Raw genomic sequence first — 13,656 nt, 5'->3', positions numbered from 1 at the left:
ATAGGTGCTCTTTAAACAGTAGCATCGTTACGTATGTGACCAAAGCATATTTTCTGTATATTTGCTGTCATGTATGGTTAAAACAGATTTCGATAGGATTTTTCCTCTGGGTTGGTCTACCTGGAGGATGTGGGTGAGGTTGGCTCGGACCCTCATGCCTCTCTGTCCAGGCTTCTGGAGAAGCTGCCCATTGAAGTTAATCTTCTCCTTGCTTCCTACCCGGAGCCTCCCCTGAACCTCCCTCTGGGTCTGGGGGGGATGAGGGTGTGGGCATCAACCACTGGGTCCTCTGACTGGATTAATAATGAGTTATTCATTGCTGATGGGCTACCTGGTTGTTGAACATGGTTAAGCATAGCTCAGAGTCAGTTGGAAGCATGTAAGAGCTGAATGGGTGCACCAGAGCCGAGCGAACCTGTAACAAACAAAGGAAGGATGAGCTCAGTATGTCTAAATATGAACGATTGGTTCCTCCAGACTAAGCTCAAAAATAAGTACAATTCCATCATTGTGATTTGGGCATGTTGCTCTAAACTCACAAAAGGTCTTGGTGGTTTGTATCCCAGTGTGAGTGTGTGAATGACCTCGCCACTGCTATGAAAACCCGCTCTGGACTCTAAGATGTAGAGGTCCTTGAAGTGGTCAACAGTGAACGTATGGCGAAGGAGTAAACTCTGGGGAAAGTTCTTGAACGGCTGCCTATTGTAGGAAATGTTGAAGTTTTTACAATCAGTTGGACCGTATCCTTAACATTACAATCAAAAATTCCTAATTGCAGACCTGAGCAGCAAAACAGCAGTTTTCTGGTACATTCTCGGGTCCTTCTTCAGTTCCTCCACCGATCCTTCAAACTCCAGCTCTGTGGGAAAGCTCTTGGGCTCCCAGAATACCATCTTCACCACCACTTGGCTCTTTTTCAAGTTCTTAAATCATGTCAGTCGACCAGTGACAGGAGAGAAAGCAACACAGCACTGTTAGTGGAGCCCTGCACAAAACATCAGTGAAAACAGTAAAAAGGTTGTTTGAGAGACAGAATGACATGTAGCATACGGCCGCAGGTGCTTTAATCAGAATCAAACCTGGATTCAAGGTGTATTGCCTACAGGGTTAGCGCACTAGGGGCCCTATCTTGCATCCGGCGCAATTGACTTAACCACTGGCGCATGTGTCGTTGCTAGTTTGCAACTGCCGCAGAGCGTTCTTTTCCCTCCTGCGCCATGCGTCGGTAAATTAGGGAAGGATCTTGCGCCCCAAGGGGCGGTTTGGCGAAAGGAGGAGGCGTATTCTGGTGCAAACGTTCCCTGGTGCCACAAACCAGGAAATACCCGGTTTAAAGTCAGTGGCACGTTGTTCAGATGCTATTTTAAGGGCGCATGCGTAATGTTGCTTGTGCACCTCGCGCAAACACTTTGCTTCTCTCATCTACCTAATCACACATTCTTGGTAAGTTATTTGGGAAAGAACAGCTGATACAGCGATATTAAGTTGTACATTTAAATCAATGCATCTGCAAACACCGTACAGCAAATACATATTTTCTTGACACAGACATCGTGTACTTGCCCATAACTTTTAGGATTGATGAATATTTGATCGTGGGAAAACATTATTTTACCACGAGTGAGTGTTAAAAAGAATGAATGAATGCAGGCGCGCGTGTGTGTATGTGTAAAATAATTAATGAATGCGGGCGCGCGTGTGTGCGTCCAACGCAAACTAAACACGTAACGCATAATACAGTCCATGAAAATGTATATTAACGGGGGACACATGCAAATTAGGAACACAAGTCGATAACGATAATGCATACGAAACTGATAAGAAACAATGTTTATAATGTATTGCGTATATCACTAAATAGAACCACAGTTACTGCATATCATATGTTATATCATATACGTTTTTTCTTTGCCGAAATTTATTTGAGGACTCAGTATTTCTGAAATTGTGGAAGAAAACCTTTTCCCATGTGTGAATTAGGCCATATTATTTGGCCATAAACTGAGCCATTTGAAGTTTGAAATTCATGTGCATCTATCTCATCGGAGCCTGCAGACGCGCTGTCAAATCATCAACTTGTCAGATTCAAATGCGCTCATGGCTCTTAAAGGGGATGGGAGCTGGCACTCTCATTGGTTTATTGCACATTATGCAGAAACCACACCTACGGTGGTGGTTTGTTAAATAGGGCCCTAGGTGTTATTTCCAACGTTTTTCAATCACCAATAGCCAATATGGCATCGCACAGTTTCCACAATGACCATCACAAGACAGAATTACGTTGACCTCCTCCAGCGAACCTTGTCCAGGGTGTTGAGGGCCGCCGAGAGGCTGAGGTTCTGTCTGCCGTAGCTGGACACGAGCTGCAGGCCATGGCGGTCCCTGCTGCCCTCCAGGGACAGCTGTCCTTGCAGGGGGAGGGTCCACATGGAGCTGAGGGTCCAGGAGCTCTTCACCCCCTGCTTCCCCACTACTCCCCAGGCAACCACCTATCCGAGAGAGGGGAGGGCGGAGGACCACATTGGTGAGGCGTCTTAGATGGAGGGAGTTTTCTATTTAAATTACACATAGTTCTTAGGTGACTATATTCAATTTATGATGTATATTGGTGTATATATTATATTATGTATTTATATTTATATATACACGTTTGAATTAAGCCTCCCTTCCCTTATAATATGGCAAATGGGATCATTTACTGAGAGGGATGTGAATATGTCATCCCTTGCTCCTCACTTTGACATAGGCGAGCGTTGGCGTGTACAGGTGAAGCCGCGCCTCCCTCTCCCGCCCGCAGTCCTTGTAGAGCGCCTCCAGCGCCAGGCCGTTGACTCTCAGCCACTTGCGGGCGCTGAGCTCAGCGCTGAGCTGCAGGGTGTGGCTCTGGGGCAGGCTCAGCTTGTGGGCCATGAAGACGTACAGCCAGGGAGTGTCCATGTTGAAGGAGCCTGCGGGGGCAGTGCCAGGGAAAGACTTACACCTGCAGCATTTTAAAATACTGAATATCTGAACTAGAAGGTTGCTCAAGAACAAGATACGCCCTTCCACGAGTCATCTCTCCAGGGGATTCTCTCCTCAAATTGGTTCATTCTGGTTCACAAATGCTTCTGAACCAGAATGTCTTACATCAACCAATCACGGAAAACCTTTTCTCTTCTTTGTACCTTCCCACTTCCTGTGAGCGGCGTCTCCGGGGGGGCTCCTCCACTGCAGGCTGGCCACCAGGGGCAGGAGGTCGTTATAGTGCACCTTGAGGTGAGTGGTGCTCTCAGAGCCCCGCTCCCTCAGGTGGGAGTGCAGCAGATGGGTCCTGTAGTTCAGGTGCTTCTCTGGCAGGAGGAGGCTGAGCTGGGAACACCGGCAACATCGTTGTCGAGTTAATATAATAATACAGAAATCAGAGAGGCAGTCTCTTATTGTCAGAGTGAACTGCTTTGCTGGATGGATCTCAGTGTGTTCACTCAGGATAAATATTTTAACCAATAAGCAAACAGATTGAGGCAGGTCAAAATGTTTGTAATTTATACAATTACACACATTTTGAATACATGATTAAGATCAATAATCAGTCTGGTTGGATACAGAGTCTGTTGTTGTGTTACTCCATCTCTTATTGTCAAAGAAACAGTGACTCAAATGTCTCTATAAATCTCTACTCTCTCCGTCCATGGCTAACTGGCCTGCTCACCTCCATGGTGTAGCTGGTGTGGTTCTGGCTGGTCTGGTTCTTGAAGGACTGGCTCAGGTGTAGCTTGCGCTTGTTGTTCACCTCGTCCCAGTGCTTACCATAGCTGGCATCCAGGCTGGAGCGGTGGTGGCTGTGGCTTTCCTCGTTTCTCACTACAATCTGGGAGACGCATCCAAACAGCCAACTCCCATCAAATATTCTTTCAATCCATAGACTGAAATACCAGGGTTGATTAGTATTGGTGTAGCGCAAGATAGTGTAGTGGTTGGGGTAATTCCCAGTCAAAAAGACCCTGGTTCAGTCCCCAATATCTGCACACTTCCTATGGGCATCCATTAGCACGACATCTACCCTACCTGCACCTTAATGAGATGTATCTCAAAGACACTATAAGTTGCTTTGGGTTAAATTGTGTTCCTAATACTCCCTATGATAAAAGAGTAATGCGTTCCAGTGACTCGTAGCCATGTACGAACATTCAGAAGATCCCATTGACAGTTAATGGAGGAATTCTCGTCAGTTCTTTGCTGTGAGAAGATGAATGTGGTCACCTTGTGGTTGACCGAAGCCGTGTTGGAGCAGTGGAACTCATGCTCTGCTCTCATGGTGGAGCTGATGTCAGTGGTTGCCTCCCTCCTCAAGCTCTGAGACATGTAGCACTCCTGACGCAGATGACGCGCCTCCTCTGGGCAGAGATTAAATCGCAACAACGTTAGCAGAATGTACATATTGGATCCCTGCTGTAATGGCCCCTACCGCCTGTCTTATCTCAGCTAACCCATGGTCTTCAGAAGGCTCACTCGCTCACCTCCAACACCGTATTTCAGCCGGAGCGCAGAGCTCCAGAGGGGGGTCTTGTCCTCCATCAGGCCGAGCACCCTACTTCCCAGCACCCCAGGCAGCAGCACCTCTCCTTCCACAGAGTACCTCCTCCCGCTCTCCTCGACCCTGCGCTCCAGGGCCACTAGACACAAGCAACAAAGTCACTGTCCCAGTTAGCAGAGTGTTTGATTCACAGCCCAAAGGTACTGTGTTCAATCATCAATGTGTGATATGGTTAGTGATATCTGAACTCACACCAATTTGTTAAGTGCCTTTATTTGGTGCTGTCTCCGTTTTAAGTTCAAAGTATATCATCAACACAAAATACGGATTGTAGTTGAAATAGTGAAACAAGTGAAATAAAAAGGTTTAAAGGGGTGGTGAACCCAAAACCATGGTTTGGTTCTGTAGGAGCGGCATTTAAGTTTTTTATGTTTTGGTTCACCCTTTCTTTCTCCTTCTTTCCCACCTGTGATGAGTAAACACCTGCGACAGGTGCTGATGGTGCACCCTTTAAAGAGGTGACGGAAGTGCATGACGGGAAGAAGGTGACCGAGCAGATACAGTTATTGACCGTTCTGTTTGTGAAACACATTGATATAGATACTTGCTTTGCATCCTTATTTTGTTATATTTTATTTACAATAAATGACGGCCAATTGGACAGTCAAGCTCTCACTATTTTTTTGGACACAAACTGCGCGTCAAACAATGCCATCACCTGCTTTCTCCGTGTGGCAAAAGGATAAAATCCTTGGAACTTGGGGTTATAGGAAAAACCCGACCACGGTTTTCCGCCAATACCGATCAGATGCAGTCAATTACAATTAGGGCATTTAGCAGACGCTTTAATCCAAAGCGATTTACATCGGTTAATACACACATTGACACACCAACGGCAGAGTCAACCATGCAAGGCGACAGCCAGCTCGTCAGGAGCAGTTAGGATTAAGTGTCTTGCTCAGGGACAAAGCAATACTCAGCTAGGAGGAGCCGGGTCGAACTAGCAACCTTTCGGTTACAAGAGAACTGCTCTACCTTCTGATCTAAGCAGTCAATAACAATAACAGTCAATAACTTTGGTTGGATTTTTCCCAATGATTTTTCGATTAATCTAGAGACAAAGGAACGTCGGCCTAATGTGTAGAACAAAGGAACGCTTCACAGAGGTTTGTGAGCGAAGATACCATTGCTTTAATGGATTTTTCGTTATCATATAATATAGGACTAATTTAAAAACTTAAGATTTTTTCGTTAATCAACTGAGATCTTTAGTTTTTGTTTCTGGAAAGGACATGAAATGTTTTGAATCTTTTTTGGGACTTTCGAATAATCTGAAAGAGGAGAAATACTTTTCGCTATTTTTGGAAGTTTATTTTTAAGCACAATGGACAGTTCGGACGAAGCCGAAATGTCACGGCTGGAAGGAATCGGTGAGAAGGCTGCACGTTTGCGCACAGCCAGGTCCAGTAAAATGTCTCACCTTACACGAAGGATGAACATTATGAACAATTTGATGGTAGGGAATGAGTATCTTGATGAAGTGAGAGGAAACTTAATCAAGTTTGATGAAATGCTTGACTCATTCCAAACCTTGCATTCGAATTACGCACAGTTTTTGAAAGAGGAAGCACACAAGGAGGATAACTAGGCATGGTATAAGCCGCGACGAACGCAGATAATGGCTTTCCGCATGTGAATAACTGGATTTCGCAAGCAGAAGACCCTGATGCCCCTAGCGAGGTTGGGGTTGCCTCTTCTGCCGTCATGCAGGAGGAGGGGGACCCAGCTGAATCTGTTAATGTTGCAGACATTGATAACACCGATGCCCAATCAATTTCAGTGTCCAATAGGTCCACTAGATCTAAATTGTCTTCGTCATTGCGCATCGGTGCAGAGGCAGAACGTTAAGCATTAGTGGCAAAAGCTTCAAGATTAAAGGAGAAGCATGCAATAGAAGAACAGGAACAGTATTTAAGGATAGAGAGAGATACATTGGAATTGGATGCAGAAATTGAAGCTGCTACAGTAAAAATCAACGATCTAAAAAATGCTGAAACTAATATGTCTAACCCTGTGCAATCCGACACTGTGCATTCTGTTAAAATAACTGTATTAGGTGCTGAGGCAGCTCAAGTCACATCTGATGCATCAACAGCTACAGAAGCAAAGCTGGAGGAAAGGCTAGACTATTCGCTTCATCCTCATGATAGGACTGATCCAGCAGTCAGGAGTAAGACAGGTGCCCATGTTCAATTTCCCCTGCTTAATTCAGGTGCAGATAGGCAACATTTAGGTGCAGACAGGCCTACTTTCCGTCCAAGAGCCAGTGGTGATATTAGGTCACAACAGCTACACACCTCAACATATAGCTTTCCCTCTGCCCAACACTCATCTCATAGCTATTCCTCTGCCATTCCCCCTGTAATTCCACATGCTAGCTCAGATCAGTCAACTGTGACACAAAGGCTAATTCCCTCTTCAACTGGATTGCACAGGGGAATCACATCATCCACGTTTTTGAGAGTCAAAGTGAACTGACAAGGATGCTTATGAAACAACAACTTCTGACTACCTTACCCCAATGAAACATTAAACTCTTCGACGGATATGTTCTGGAATAAAAACCGTTCATCCATTCAATTGAACAGAACATCGAAAGGAAAACAGATAATGCAGACAGGTTACAGTTCCTTATTCAATATACTAAGGGCCAAGCACAATGAATCGTCAAGAGCTGTGAATACATGTCACCAGATAGATGCTATCAGAAAGCAAAGCAGATAACTACTAAAAGATAACTTTGGAAACGAATATAAGATCTCTTGTGCATACTTGGAAAAGGTTTTAGAATGGTCTCAAATTAAATCGGATGATTCTAAAATGCTACAGGATGATGTCATGTTTCTCAGGAGCTGCTGCAACGCCATGGAGGAAATGGAGTACACGCAGGAGCTGGACACCATATCAAGCATGAGAAGCATTGTCCTCAAGTTGCCATTCAATTTCAGGGAGAAATGGCGTAACAAGGCATATGAGCTACAAGAACATCACGGACGAAGGGTGAGAATTTTAGATCATGTCTCCTTTATTGAAAAGCAAGCCTGTATAGCAGCTGATCCAATTTGTGGAAACCTACAGGATCAGTCGGTTAGTAGAGTTAGGGTTAAATCCCCTACTAACTGTCCGTCCACACCAGAAGCGAATTGAGCGACCAAATCGCCGGAAGTCATTCACTTTCTATGGGCAAGAGCGACCAAAGCGACCAACGCTACCAGCGGCCAAAGTTGAGCGACCAGAGCGTCAAAAAGAAGTTGAAAACTTTTTAACTTTATGCAAATGACTATTATTCGCTTCAGCGACCAAACACTGACAGCCAATCGGAATGTAGACGCTCTTCGCTTGCGTGGATCCCAGGGAACATCGGCAGGCACTTTGGTTCCTACCTACCTTTATTCACTCACTGAACAAAATGTCGGCTGAAGTATTAATCGCGGCTGTAACTGGGCACCCGGTGTTGTACGAACCCACCCTTTTTCAGTTCAGAGATCGAAACGCCATAGTGGTTTGGATATCAAGTGATGATAAGCGGGAGTATTTATAGGCTACATCTAGAACGTTCGTATTCAAGCGGGAATCATTATAATTTGCTCTACATGCCACCAATCTAACCAACCAATCGCGTGTAGCATGCTTTAAACAAAACCAAAAAAGTTTTTGAAATCGTCACATAAACAAACTAATCGACAAGACGAGGGATAAATGACAAGGGATATATCTCTTGTCTTTTATCCCTCTATTCCCCACTATTCACGGAGCCTGAGGTGAATCATCTTTAATTAAATAGTCTAGATAGATAGATAGTCAAGTCTTTATTAATACCAAACGACACAAATCGTCGGGAATCCATTTAGGTGGTTCGTCCCACACAGGACAGTAGCCTACAAGACCACACAGAACAAGTCTGACTGGACATACACACAATACATCACGACTCACTACAATGGGCGCCCGGTCATTCAGCTGTTCAGCACCCAGGCTCTGGAACTCCCTCCCCCCACACATAAAACAATCAGACACCATTACAACCTTCAAGTCACAACTCAAAACTCACCTGTTCAAACTCGCACACAACGTCTAACTGATCACTGTTTTGATTGTTTTTTTTTGTTTTGTTTTGTTTTGTCTTGTTTTTGTTTTATTTATTTATTATTGCTTATGTTTATTTATTTTTACACAATGTCTTGTTTATTAAAAAATGTATGATGACTATATGCTCTGTAAGGTGACCTTGGGTGTCTTGAAAGGCGCCTCTAAATTAAATGTATTATTATTATTATTATTATTATCACATTAAAACTAGACACGCGTTGATAGATAGATAGATAGATAGATATGTTCCATTATTTGCCTTGCGGAGCCAACCAGTCCTGCGCACGTATGCAAATTAGCCATGTGCGCCAATGTCTTTGTTTTGAATGCGACGAATGAGTGCAGATCATGATTTGCAGATCCAGATCAGTGAAACATATTTCAACTACTACAGCACGCAGGGTTTTTTGTTCTCGGTTGTAATTAGCCTACATTTTAGGATTTTTTTTATATTGGGGGGAATCACTGTCCGTCGAAGCACTTTATCGAACAAGCAAAACCGTCTCGGCAATATGGCCAAGGTGTATGGGAGAGTTCACTATTTGATATGGCTGTCTGTAGGGCCTACTAAACGCATACGGCTCCTTTAAATGCGTCTGCATAATTGAATTGTACGTCATGAGCGACTTGAGCGACCAAAGCGAACAAAAAAATTCGCAGCAAAACTTTGTGAGCGACCAAAGCGTCTTTGACGCTTTGGTCGCTCCTGGTGTGGACGTACAGTAAGTCTCAGCCTTCAAAGTCATCTGGCAGTAGCTACGCCACTAGTGTTGCTCTTGCCCAAAAAGAGACAAAGCCTGAACCCTCTGGCCCCTTCTGTAGCTCAGAGCACACATTGGACTTGTGCAAAGACTTCTTAAAGCAAATGCATAGAGACAAGATTCGTTTTTTAAAGACCAAGGGCTTATGCTTTCAATGCCTTTCCGCAGGCTACATTAGCAAAGAATGCAAAAAGCGAATTACTTGTAAAGTGTGCAAGAAGGCTCACCCAAGTGCTTTGCATATTGAGTTTAAAGACTTCAAAGCTAAAGAAGCAGAGATACCCTCTGGTGTTATAGGCAGTGCATCAGCAGAGTTATGTGGTCATATAGGGGCCGGAGACCAAGAGTGCGCACTTTAAATTCTCCCAGTTAGGGTTAAGGCAGCAAAGGGCAGCCAAGTCTTACAGGTCTATGCTCTCCTTGACCCAGGGTCTTCTGCCACATTCTGCTCTGAGAAGCTCATGACTCGTCTTAATCTCAATGGAAGGAAAACTAAAATTCTTCTACGCACAATGAATCAGGAAAAATCTGTTCCCACTCATGTTGTTTCAGGAAATGAAGTGTCAGCATTGGGCAGCGATAACTTCTCACATCTTCCTGACACTTTCACTCAAAAGGAAATGCCAGTAAAAACTAGCAACATCCCCAGGCAGCATGACTTATTAAATACGCAATGAGCGTATTTAAGTAAAGTCAAAATCCCCACCATTAGTTCAAAGGTAGAGCTATTAATTGGAACTAATACTCGAAACCTGATAAAACCATGGGAGGTTGTTAATAGCCAAAGTGGGGGCCCCTATGCAGTTAGAACACTACTGGGGTGGGTGGTAAATGGGCCACTTAGAAATGGAACTGGCAATGCAAGGAGTGTTACTGTGAATAGGATTTCAGTGGCAAGGCTGGAAGAGCTTCTGTACAATAAAGATTTTAATGAGAGAAAACTGAAATTTCCATTGAGGATGATTTCTTTTTGAAAATGGACAAAGAGGCAGTTCTGAATGATGGACATTACATTCTGAAATTGCCCTTCAGAAAAGCGGATGTCTGTATGTCAGACAATCGCCAAATTGCAGAACAGCGCCTCCAGAGCCTAAAAAGGGAAATGAACAAGGATGAGCAAAATAAACATTTCTTAGTGACATCTTTGAGAGTAGTTATGCAGAGGAGGCCCCACAGGAAGAACTCGGACAGTCAACGGGAAAAGTATGGTACTTGCCACACCATGGGGTGTACCACCCTAAAAAGAAAAAGCTTAGAGTTGTCTTTGATAGTGCATCCTTCAACACTGAACTGCTGCAGGGACCTGACCTGACAAATTCCCTCATTGGAGTCACGCAAAGAGCCTGTTGGAATCATGTCCGACATCAAGTCAATGTTCCATCAGGTTAGAGTAGCCAAGTCTGATGTCAATTACTTGCGATTCCTGTGGTGGCCACAAGGTGACACCAGTCAAGCACCCAAGCCACACCGTATGCTTGTACACATCTTCGGTGCTGTTTCTTTCCTAAGCATTGCAAGCTTTGCATTAAAAAAAACTGCTACTGACAATGAGAACTGTTTTCCCCCTCAAGTAGCTGAAACAGTCCGGCACAACTTCTATGTCGATGACTGTGCCAAGTCTGTGGCCAAGGAATCTGATGCCATCCAGCTGGTAAAATATCTCACGGCACTATGCAGCATGGGTGGGTTTCAGCTCACTCAGTGGGTCAGCAATAGCCGAGCCGTGCTGGCATCAATTCCCACAACACAGGGCAAAGCAAATCAAAACACTGGATCTTAACAAAGACAGTTTGCCCATTGAAAGAGCACTAGGACTGCAGTGGTGTGCAGATTCTGACAATTTCCAATTTAACATAAAATTAAGCCAAAAGCCACACACCCGCAGAGGAATACTCTCTGTTGTTAGTTCCATTTTTGACCCACTAGGCTTTCTTGCTCCTCTCATTCTCCCAGCCAAGCAGTTGCTACAGGAGCTCTGCCAGCGAGGCTACGGATGGGATGAGCCTTTGCCCCAGCCAGTATCTGAAAGGTGGATGGAATGGACCAACAGCCTGGAGAGGGTCAAAGGCTTCACTGTTCCCCGCTGTCTGAAACCAAAGGGCTGTGGAGTGACAAGCTGTGCCGAGCTGCATCACTTTGCTGACGCCAGTGAGAGTGGCTGTGGATCGGTAAGCTAAATCATGACAAGCAGGATGTCATTCATGTAAATTCTGTCCTTGGAAAGTCCAGAGTCCTTCCCCTGAAGAACATCACAGTGCCACGACTGGAGCTGGCAGCTGCAGCATTACCATTACCGAATGGTGAGAAGAGAGTTACACCTTGACCTAAAGCCTTCATTTTTCTGGAATGATAGCCAAACAGTGCTAAAATACATTGCAAATGACAATTCTAGGTACAAGACCTATGTAGCCAATAGGGTTTCACTGATTAGGGACAATACAGACCTGTCTCAGTGGAGACATGTACGCAGCAAGGACAATCCTGCTGATGATTCATCGAGAGGATTGAATGCAGGAAAATTCATGGAGCAAAGGAGATGGATACATGGCCCTGAATTTTTATGGAACACTAAGGAAAGTTGGCCGGTGGAGGAAGCATTGGGTTCAGTGTCCCACGATGATCCAGAGGTCAGGAAAAAGGCTACTGTTTTGGCAGCAGTAGTGAACAATGGAACGACCACAGACCAGCTTATTTATTTATTTTCAGACTGGATGAGACTACTTAAAGCAGTGGCATGGTACCTCAGAATTAGAAAGATTTTGATGCTGATTGGGAAAGGAGGAAAGGAGGAAAGGATCAGCCCTCATGTCAAATCAGCGCCCGCTCAAACAGGAAAAGGTTGAGGATAAGATCTCAGGTTCCACCTTGGTGGACAGCTCCTCAAAGTAAAAGACCTTGCAACTGCAGAAATGTCAGTCATCACGTACATTCAAAGAAGAGCATTCCTGTGGTAACTTCTGCCCAATACAGGCGGGCGGCCGGGTTGTAAAGGAAGAATACTCGAGGCGTAGTGACCATTAATAACTTTTTAGGTATGGCACATATCACGGCATACATCTACTGGTCATAATAGGAAATGCACTTATCTTGCAATGCAAATTAACGTCACAACACTTCTCACCCTTTAAAGTCCAACATCCACAAATTCAGAAAACATCAATGGTGTTATAACTGGCATACCTCTGAACATATACTGGTACCTTAGCACAGTTAAGAAATACAAACACCTGAATAACAGACACATTCATTTCAAGTGTCAAGTCAAATATAAAGTCTATCTGTAGGTTTGTGAGCGCGCTGCGACCTGCGCACTTCCCCCTCTGACTCCACAGCTACAAATAGTGGTGAGGGTGTTTTGGGTGGACCTGGTGTTGGTGAGTTGGGGAAAGACTGTGGGTCAATGTGAAAATGTCCATCCTCTTCAGGTGACGCAGACACCTCTGCATGTGGCTCTCTTTCTGGCAAAGTCACTGGAAGACATGCTTCCTCAGTATTCTGTCCCACACCTGGAACACCTATGGCACTGCCTGTTTCAGAGACTGTGTTATAGCGCAGGCGCACATGGTCTTGATGTCTGCGGAAAACGTGTCCATCCGTCAGCCTGACAACATAGGAAACTGGACCACTCTGCTTAAGAATAATCCCAGGTAGCCACTGCTGCTTGCTGATGTTGCTGAAGTTCCTCACATAGACTCTGTCATCTGGTTTTAACTGTCTTTCTCGTGCATGTTGGTCGTGCAACTCCTTTTGCTTCACCTGCTTCCTCTCCACTCTTGCCTTCATGTCTGGGCGCAGCAGGTCCAACCTTGGCTTGGGCCTACTCCCCATGATCATCTCTGCTGGCGTGCGTGCAGTTGTATTCCGTGGCGTGAGGCGGTATTTGAACAGGAAACGTGAAAGCCGGGTGCTGAGAGAATCCCCTGTCATCCGCTTCAGGCCTTCCTTCACTGTCTGCACGGCCCGCTCAGCCAAACCATTCGAGGCTGGGTGAAAAGGAGCTGTCCGTATGGGGTGAATGCCATTTTGTTGCATGAACTCACATAATAGCTCACTGGTGAATGATGTGCCATTATCCGTGACCACTGTTTCAGGCAGCCCGTGGACTGCTAACACTGCCCTGAGCTTGTCGATGGTTATGGGAGCTGTAATGTTGCTCATTATGTGGGCTGCAATCCATTTAGAGTGTGCATCCACCATTATAAGGAACATCTGTCCCATGAAGGGGCCAGCAAA

General features: G+C 45.0%; 1 protein-coding gene across 1 annotated transcript in view; it reads right to left on the bottom strand.

The window, feature by feature from the left end:
* Positions 1-5,046, bottom strand: part of LOC115548971 (uncharacterized) — a 138,740-nt gene extending 133,694 nt beyond the window's left edge. The window contains exons 1-11 of the mRNA XM_030363930.1: positions 4,980-5,046; positions 4,497-4,652; positions 4,240-4,373; positions 3,689-3,847; positions 3,165-3,348; positions 2,737-2,948; positions 2,301-2,489; positions 781-923; positions 540-699; positions 332-415; positions 121-249 (exon numbers count right to left, since the gene is read on the bottom strand). Of these exons, the coding sequence (XP_030219790.1) occupies positions 121-249; positions 332-415; positions 540-699; positions 781-923; positions 2,301-2,489; positions 2,737-2,948; positions 3,165-3,348; positions 3,689-3,847; positions 4,240-4,373; positions 4,497-4,652; positions 4,980-5,046 (1,617 nt within the window). The remainder of the gene's footprint in view (positions 1-120; positions 250-331; positions 416-539; positions 700-780; positions 924-2,300; positions 2,490-2,736; positions 2,949-3,164; positions 3,349-3,688; positions 3,848-4,239; positions 4,374-4,496; positions 4,653-4,979) is intronic.
* Between the last annotated feature and the right edge of the window lie 8,610 nt (positions 5,047-13,656).

The sequence above is a fragment of the Gadus morhua genome, chromosome 8 (genome assembly GCF_902167405.1).
Source record: "Gadus morhua chromosome 8, gadMor3.0, whole genome shotgun sequence".
In the NCBI taxonomy this organism is placed as follows: domain Eukaryota; kingdom Metazoa; phylum Chordata; class Actinopteri; order Gadiformes; family Gadidae; genus Gadus; species Gadus morhua.
The sequence above is the reverse complement of the archived record's forward strand: the minus strand, read 5'-3'. Positions and strand labels throughout refer to the sequence as shown.